The sequence below is a fragment of the Notolepis coatsorum genome (assembly GCF_963971535.1).
Source record: "Notolepis coatsorum genome assembly, chromosome: 12".
NCBI classification, from domain to species: Eukaryota; Metazoa; Chordata; class Actinopteri; order Aulopiformes; family Paralepididae; genus Notolepis; species Notolepis coatsorum.
This window is the reverse complement of record NC_140176.1, coordinates 9,003,826-9,013,242: the sequence shown is the minus strand read 5'-3', so window position 1 is coordinate 9,013,242 and position 9,417 is coordinate 9,003,826. Positions and strand designations below refer to the sequence as shown.

Here is a 9,417-nt window from a genome sequence, read left to right as displayed (position 1 = left end):
TGTATGAAATGTTCTATAAATAAACATGCCTGGCCTGCCTTCTCTTGTTTCCCTCCGTTGACCTGGAACAGGTGGTTTGACTCTGTTACCCATAATGGCATCGCGTTAAAACATCACAACAGCGACAAATATAGTCAGACAAATTAAAGGGACACTTCACCAAAAAAAACAGTTTTGCACACATTCATAGAGTTAAAGGAGTGAAACTCTGGAACAATATACCGGATGAAATAAAAAACAGCAGGAGTATTTTTAAGTTTAAATAGATGTTTAAAAACAGGGTTCTAGAATCTTATAGTAAAATGTAACCTACAATCTTTTATTTTATTTTTTTTTCTACCATGAAACTCTGGTATTGCCTATGTTGGCTTATGTTCTTTTCAGGAAAGTTTTTTGTTGATTGTTGATTTTTTGTTTGTTTGTTTGTTTTATCTTGCAAACTTTAACTTTTTTTGTTCTTTTCTAGATCGTTTTTTGTTGATTTTTGATTGTTGATAAATTTTTTTGTTTGTTATATTTTGAAAACTTTAACTTTTTTGAATTTGTTTTTTGAATTAGGCGTAGGTTGCTCTATAAGCCTTCGGCTTCAAACCTATCCTTTTCGTTTGTTTATTTGTGAAAATGTTCGAAAAATTATTTGTTTGTTTATTTATTTGTAAACATTCGAAATAAAATAATTCATTCATTCATTCATTCATTCATATTGAGAGTAAATGAGTTTGAATACGGTCACCGGTGATGTCATCAGGGACATTGAGTCCTTGTGTTGTGTTGATTACAGACAGACTACCACATAGGGCGGCTGGGTGGCGCAGCGGACATTGCGCTCGTCACCGACGCAAGAGACACCGGGTTCGACTCCGGCTGTCGGCGTTGCCTCCGGCTTGGGCCGGTCGTCATACTAACTCAATTGGCAGAGTTAGCGGGTGGGAAGTCGATGGGTGGTAATCTGGACGTTGTGGACAACAGCGACTCCTACAGGTCGGTTGGGGGACGCCTGCACAGCAGAGACAGGAAATGGGCGGGGGTAGTGCGAGCCTCCCACACGTTACACGTCGCCAATGAGAGTCCGCGCTGGCAGGTGAAAAGATGTGACGGGCTGCCTCCTCGTGTACCGGAGGGGGCGCGTGATGCAAGGCTTCTATCCTCCCTACAACCGGCCAGTGAGGGGCACATGCGAGCAACGTTCAAGACAGGGGAGGGGAGAATTGGCACAGCGGGTAATTGGGATGGGAGAAAAATAGAAAAAGAGGAGAAAAAGTGGATAAAAAACAGACTACCACACAGACGGTCTAGGCAAGGCCTCTATCAGGGAGGTGTAGTCTGACGTCACTTTAGTTTCCCGCGAGGTCCACCCGTATAGGGATGTATCATTGGGAAAATGTATTATCGGCTATTGTAACAATTGGCAAGCTTTCCATTTTTGCACAAAATGAGTTCCCTTCTATCATTAACATTATTGTTTAAGCATTTTCCTTTGAAATAAAATGATACATAATTATCTTACGATTTAATTGCGAATAGTTTCATGTTGAGCTATAGATTGTGGATGAATACACACAGAAAAGGTACACCGTGCCAATGTTCACGCTTTATTTGTTTGTTTTAAACGAGACAATTTAGAAATGTGTCCCATTGGAAATGCATTGCAATTTCAAGCGAGGTGGTGGACCGGCCGCCGGGAACAACAATGACGTAACCACGACTACACACCTCCCTATTAGGGTTACTGATCCTCCCCTGTTGTCTGTTCCTCTGCAGGCTGGGTCGCTCCAAGACGCTGCTGGCCTCTCTGACCCTGTCGGTGGTGTTCGGGGTGCTGGTGTGCGTCTCCACCTCTCCTCCCGTCTTTATCGTCATGCGCTTCTGTCTGGCGGCCGCCAGCGGCGGAGTCTACCTCACGCTGTACATCTCTCGTGAGTTATTAGCCCCTATTCCTCTTTTAAAAGTCAAAGTCAAGATCTGGATCGGGAGAAGCAGAACCTGGGTTGGGTTTAATTATATTTAATGTATCTTAGTTGATCACGCTGTACATCACTCATAAGTAGGGATGGGTACCTTTCACATTTGAACCGATACGGTACCGGTACCTGTGAATCGATACCGGTACCCAACGGTACCCTTTTTTCGGTACTTTAGTCTCTAAAAATGTAATTTACCTACATCAGTCGTGAAAAAAAAAATCCAAACTTCAAATAATTACACTTTCGACAGTTTTCGGCTTGTCATTGCCCCGACTGCTTTGTTGTTGAATCAAGTCAAATCCTAGGTAAACATATATTGTGCGTGTGAACGTTGACATGAAAAGAAAAAAGGTTACGTCGGTCCACTCACTCTGGAATTATTTTCACGGGACATTATGACCGGAGATATTTAAATATTGTTGGACTTCAACAGATCTTCCCGGTTAAAAATGTAATTACCGGATAATGGTCACCCTTATTTGAATAGTGATTGTGACATCAATTACCACGGCAGTGATTGAAGCTTCGAAGCATTTGGGTCAGCCCTAGACAACGGTATATTGAATATGGTGATTTATTTTATATATTTATTTATATCGCCCAGCCCTGTCTTAGACCTAGTGCATCGAAACACAGTGTCACAGGGTGCTAGTTCACAGTGCAACATCAAAGGGTGTCAATTTACTTAACCCTTTCACTACCACACTACAGAAGGTTAACCTTTCACTACCACACTACAGACGGTTAACCGTCTGTAGTGTGGTAGTGAAAGGGTTAACCCTTTGTCGTGTGGCAGGGAAAAGGGTTAACCTTCTGTATTGTCGCGGTGAAAGGGTTTAAACCCTTTGGTAGTGTGGTGGTTAAAGGGGAACACCACCCAAATTAAAGAAATCCAATATGTTATTTTCATAGTCTAGGAAAGTTCAATCGATATTTGTGAACATGATCTACACATGAAGCCAGATAAATAGGACTCAATGTCATCTATAACATCTCTCCCTATTCATTCTCTACGGAGCAGCTTCAGAGTTTATACCTGATGATGACATTACAAATGTCGAGTACAAAAATGGGTTTTTAACACTCTAGTTCTTGGATTTGGGAGAGAATTGTTAATGTTCACTAATATTTTTGGACTGTGTTAGACAATAGGAATAACATGTAGGAATTCTGAAATTGGCTGTAGTTCCCTTTTTAAAGGAACACGCCAACATTTTGGGAAATTAGCTTACCGTCTTCTCCAGAGAGAGACAAGAAGATAGGTACCAGTTTCCTCTCTGTGCGTTCAGTAGAAAGCTATCTGGCTGCACGTTAGCCTAGCTTAGCACAATGAATGGAAGCGGACAGTGCCGGTTAGCCCTCGGGAGAGGTGTTAGGTGGACAATGCCTAGGCTAACCAGCCATGTCCGCTTCCATTCATTGTGCTAAGCTAGGCTAACGTGCAGCCAGATATCTTTCTACGGAATGCACAGAGAGGAAACTGGTATCTATCTTCTTGTCTCTCTCTGGAGAAGACGGTAAGCTAATTTCCCCAACATGTTGGCGTGTTCCTTTAACGCTCAGAAGCACTGAATTAAAACCATAGACTTGCCCGCCGCTCACGTCTCTCACTGGTGGATCAGAAGCAGCTGAACTGAACTGAACTGATGCTGCTGTTATCCCAGCCTGCAGCTGTCGGATGGTGATTTACGAGGACGTTCTGATGCTCTGCTTTTTTCGACCGCCCGGAGCCGTGCGTTCAATTACCGACCCATGACCTTGTTTCCGTTTGCTCAGTGATTGACTGATCATGTCTGTGATCGTCTGTGTTTGATACGTCATGTCTGACGCATGCTCCGCCCATCAGGTCTGGTAGCTGTGTGTGACCCCCTCCATAAAGATGTCCCCATGATCTTCTACACGTGTAGGGGGGGGGGCAGCGATTGACTGCTCCCACGTGTATAGCGCCACGTACAGCTTCTGATTTATTCTGTAAGGAGGTTACCGATTCCCATCATCACTCTTACCAGTAATAATGTGTATATTTTGTTTTCTGAATTTGCCTCCAACGGCACAGTAGCTCGACACTTGCTGTGTTTGCTTTGTCAAAAACGATGTCACGTTGATTAACGATGTCTGATTCTCCGCGTTTTGCCCCGTCAGCTGTGTGACCCACTCCTCCTGAGACCGGTAGATATGGTGATTGATTGCTCATGTCTGATGATGCTCTGCATTTTTTTTTACGTGGCCGGTGGGGTAGCAGTTGATGATCGATCATGTAATTGATTGCTCACGTCTGATGCTCTGTGTGACTGTAGAGTTATAATAGACCCCCCCCCCCTCTCTGAGGCTGGTGGTGAACATGATGTCTTCTGACCCCCCAGGTCTGGAGCTGTGTGGCCCCTCCTCTCATGTGTGTTCTGAACCCCCAGGTCTGGAGCTGTGTGGCCCCCTCTCTCATGTGTGTTCTGACCCCCCAGGTCTGGAGCTGTGTGGCCCCTCCTCTCATGTGTGTTCTGACCCCCCAGGTCTGGAGCTGTGTGGCCCCCTCTCTCATGTGTGTTCTGACCCCCCAGGTCTGGAGCTGTGCGGCCCCTCTCTCATGTGTGTTCTGACCCCCCAGGTCTGGAGCTGTGTGGCCCCTCTCTCATGTGTGTTCTGACCCCCCAGGTCTGGAGCTGTGCGGCCCCCTCCTCTCATGTGTGTTCTGAACCCCCAGGTCTGGAGCTGTGTGGCCCCTCCTCTCATGTGTGTTCTGAACCCCCAGGTCTGGAGCTGTGTGGCCCCTCCTCTCATGTGTGTTCTGACCCCCCAGGTCTGGAGCTGTGCGGCCCCTCCTCTCATGTGTGTTCTGAACCCCCAGGTCTGGAGCTGTGCGGCCCCTCCTCTCATGTGTGTTCTGAACCCCCAGGTCTGGAGCTGTGTGGCCCCTCTCTCATGTGTGTTCTGACCCCCCAGGTCTGGAGCTGTGTGGCCCCTCCTCTCATGTGTGTTCTGAACCCCCAGGTCTGGAGCTGTGTGGCCCCTCCTCTCATGTGTGTTCTGAACCCCCAGGTCTGGAGCTGTGTGGCCCCTCTCTCATGTGTGTTCTGACCCCCCAGGTCTGGAGCTGTGTGGCCCCTCTCTCATGTGTGTTCTGAACCCCCAGGTCTGGAGCTGTGTGGCCCCCTCTCTCATGTGTGTTCTGAACCCCCAGGTCTGGAGCTGTGTGGCCCCTCCTCTCATGTGTGTTCTGAACCCCCAGGTCTGGAGCTGTGTGGCCCCTCTCTCATGTGTGTTCTGACCCCCCAGGTCTGGAGCTGTGTGGCCCCTCCCTGAGGCTGGTGGTGAACATGCTCGCAGGCCTGATGACGGTCGCAGGGCAGCTGCTGCTGCTGGCTGTGGCTCTGGGCTGTCAGTCCTGGAGAGGCCTCCTCGGAGCCGGGGCCGCCCCGCTCACACTCTTCCTCTGCTACGGGTAAGGTGTGTGTGTGTGTGTGTGCGTGCGTGTGTGTGTGTGCGTGTGTGTGTGTGTGTGTGCGTGCGTGGGAGAGAGAGGTGGTTGACTATTGTATGTATGCTTTTTTGGGGGTTAAGTGCCTTGCTCAAGGGCACCTCATTTACATTTTACATTTAGTCATTTAGCTGAAACGCTTTTATCCAAAGCGACTTACAAGTTCTGTACGACAAGTCATCAGTAGTTGTTGACATCCTGTGTGTACAGTATGTGTTTGTGTGATTTAGTGTCTTTGAGTTCATGTATAGGCACACGCCTGATTGGCCACATGAGATATGTATATTATGTACCACACAGTTCTGCTCTTAGATTCTATGGAACTCTTAACCCACCCTAGCCTACCACTGACGCAATGAATCTATCTAACCTATCCTACCACTGACGCAATGAATCTACCTACCCTAGCCTACCACTGACACAATGAATCTACCCACCCTAGCCTACCACTGACACAATGAATCTACCCACCCTAGCCTACCACTGACACAATGAATCTACCCACCCTAGCCTACCACTGACACAATTAATCTACCCACCCTAGCCTACCACCACCACAATGAATCTACCCACCCTAGCCTACCACCGATGCAATGAATCTACCTACCCTAGCCTACCACTGACGCAATGAATCTACCTACCCTAGCCTACCACCGACGCAATGAATCTACCTACCCTAGCCTACCACTGACGCAATGAATCTACCTACCCTAGCCTACCACCACCACAATGAATCTACCCACCCTAGCCTACCACTGACACAATGAATCTACCCACCCTAGCCTACCACCGACGCAATGAATCTACCTACCCTAGCCTACCACCGACACAATGAATCTACCCACCCTAGCCTACCACCGACACAATGAATCTACCCACCCTAGCCTACCACCGACACAATGAATCTACCCACCCTAGCCTACCACTGACACAATGAATCTACCTACCCTAGCCTACCACCGACACAATGAATCTACCCACCCTAGCCTACCACCGACACAATGAATCTACCTACCCTAGCCTACCACCGACACAATGAATCTACCCACCCTAGCCTACCACCACCACAATGAATCTACCCACCCTAGCCTACCACCACCACAATGAATCTACCTACCCTAAATGGTAAATGGCTGCTTTATCCAAAGCGCTTTACAATTTGTTACTCACATTTTTACCCATTCACTCACACATTCACTCACACATTCACACAACGACGGCGGAGGCAACCATGCAAGGTGCCAACCTGCCCATCGGGAGCAATTAGGGGTTAAGTGTCTTGCTCAAGGACACATCGACACGCTGCCCGGGAGGAGCGGGAATCGAACCGGGAACCTCCGGATTGCCAGACGACTGCTCTACCTCCTGGGCCACTGTCGCCGACCCTAGCCTACCACCACCACAATTCATCTACCCTAGCCTACCACCGCCACAATTAACCCTTTCACTGCCACACGACAGAAGGTTAACCCTTTACTATCACACAACCGCTAATGATGGAGCATCGCCGTCGGTTGTGTGATAGTAAAGGGCTAACCTTCTGTATTGTCACAGTGAAAGGGTTAACCGGCTGTTAAGGGTTAAGTGTAAGAGTGTATGAGTGAACCCATATTAAAAGGAACTATAGTAAAACTATAGTATTCCTGTGTGTGTGCGCCCCCCCCCCCCCCCCTCCCCCACACCAAATATTGTACACACTGTAGTGAATCACTATAAAAACATAGCATTTCACTAGTAAAACCACAGGGATGCTATAATAATAATAATAACGTTTCTCCGCATTGATCCTTGGTGAATAGAAGCACTTTTTGGGAGCTTTTGGAGAAAATAATTGAAAGAAAGCAGCTTGATGCCAGCTGAGTGAGAGCTGTGTTGGAGGGGATTGATTCTGTCACATTAAGCCTGTTTAGTTCCCGTGCATTACACAGTCCACACCTTTGTTTGAAGATAAGCTTCTATTGCACTTTTTTCAAAAGCTGAATTCACAGAGCGAATGGAATAGGTTATGTGTGTATGGGTAATAAATAATACATGGGCTCTTATTCACTGCCGTTGGAAATGCCAGGTTCACATGGCGAATGGAATGATTTGTGATGTTAAGCTCTTTATTTATTTACTCGTTGCAATTTCAAATGCCAGACTTACAAAACAAATACGAATGTTTAATAAGCTTTATTGCAAGTTTTTGAGGTATATGTTTTCACCACAGGTTCTTATGTTAGTGGTCACGGCTAAGGGTGGGTATGATAAACACATCAAACACTAAACACATGGTTAATATGCCGTTGTTTATATTTTGGAAATCTATTTGTCTATTTGGGTATGTCTGATGGGGGGGGGGGGGGGGGGGGTTATTACTACCAATAATCTAGATTCTGGGACACATGGTGTCCATGTAAGCCAGATATATGCACCTTATGTGTATAGTATACTGTATACTTCGTTCATCAGAGCATATATTTAGCTTTTTTTGCATTTAGCATTTTTAGATTATATATATTAGATAGTAGTTAGTAGATTATATATATATATATTGTAACTATATTTATTGTAGGGCAAATATAACTGAGAGGGCATACATACCGTAATTCCTCTAATAGTAACCGGGTCTCAAATACAAGCCGGGTCTCTATTAATGGCCCGGTGCGCTCTTGAGCTAAGCAATTATAAGCCGGCCTCCTAATACAAGCCGGGTTACTAATATACTGAGCTGCATACTGAGCTAGTTACTTGATTTCACTTTGAAAACGTTGAAATGACCAGTGACCACCTGTAATTGCACTGTTTACTATTTCATACAGTACTTGGTTTCAACAAATGAACCCAGTACATTTTACTGGGTTCAAACTGACACAAAATGTTGATTCATTCATTATGATCCGTTTGAAAATTTGAAATATAGGCCTCCCTCTTATACAGGCCTCCTCCTAATACAAGCCTGGTACCCGCTACAGTTGAAACAAATACAAGCCGGGGTTACTATTAGAGGAATTACGGTACCCTCATCTTGCACCTTGACCTTTTTACACTGCCTACTTGCCCATATGCGCATGTCCAGAGTTAATTATATTGTTATATTGTTTACACTGCCTATTTTTATTCTATTTTTATTTGTACTTCTCCACTGTACTATAATTCTATGACCTGTACCATGTCTTCTACCACCTCTACCTCCCCTCCCTCCTGCTGCTATGATGCCTGGATTTCCCCAAGGGGATCAATAAAGGAATATCTTATCTTATTATATGATAAATGCAGTGAAACACATGACAGATACTTGTCTCCACTCCTGCAGGATTCCGGGGGTCTTTCCTGAATCTCCCCGCTGGCTGCTTCTGTCGGAGAGATCTGGAGACATGAACTCCTTCAGCGAGAGGAGGAACTCTAACAGGGACATAAGGGACGACGAGAGCTTCACAGGTGCGTGTGCGACATCTTGGTTCAGTATCTCTCTCAGGAAGACACTCAAGTTTAACACATTTGTTCTTCAACAACTCAAGAAATAGCTTGCTTCTAACAGCACCAATTGGTTTGAATAACAAATACCGGTACACTATGTAGGTGTCTCCCCTAAATATATGAACGTCCATCAATTAATAAACAAAGTAAGTTAGTGGTAAGAATGTAATTATGCCAATATAAATAATATTATCTGGCTCTGACTAGCGTGTGCTGAAAGAAAGTACAAGGAAATGATCTTCAATATGCTGGTGAATGTCGACCTGTGTTCTTGCTTTGCCCTGGTTGTCAGATTGTACTAATGTTCAATTCATGATACCTGCATTATTTATGGGTTACTTATTGCAATGCATTCCGCACTCCTCATCCCACCACCAACTAAAGCAGGTCATTATGCTTGTATTATAATTCCATTTTATAATGTAGCAGACAAGGCTTTTAAAATTGACGCCCCCAAAATTTAAGGGGGTCAATAAAGTAATGTCTTATCTTATCTTATCTTAAAAAGTAATAAGTAATATT

At 45.4% G+C, this 9,417-nt stretch overlaps 1 protein-coding gene across 2 annotated transcripts in view; it reads left to right on the top strand.

Annotated features, from left to right (window-relative positions):
* slc22a17 (solute carrier family 22 member 17) overlaps window positions 1-9,417 on the top strand; it is a 53,343-nt gene that overhangs the window by 23,243 nt on the left and 20,683 nt on the right. For both annotated transcript variants that reach the window (XM_084326113.1, XM_084326114.1), the window contains exons 4-6: window positions 1,762-1,916; window positions 5,235-5,400; window positions 8,732-8,856. In XM_084326113.1, the coding sequence (XP_084182239.1) occupies window positions 1,762-1,916; window positions 5,235-5,400; window positions 8,732-8,856 (446 nt within the window). The remainder of the gene's footprint in view (window positions 1-1,761; window positions 1,917-5,234; window positions 5,401-8,731; window positions 8,857-9,417) is intronic.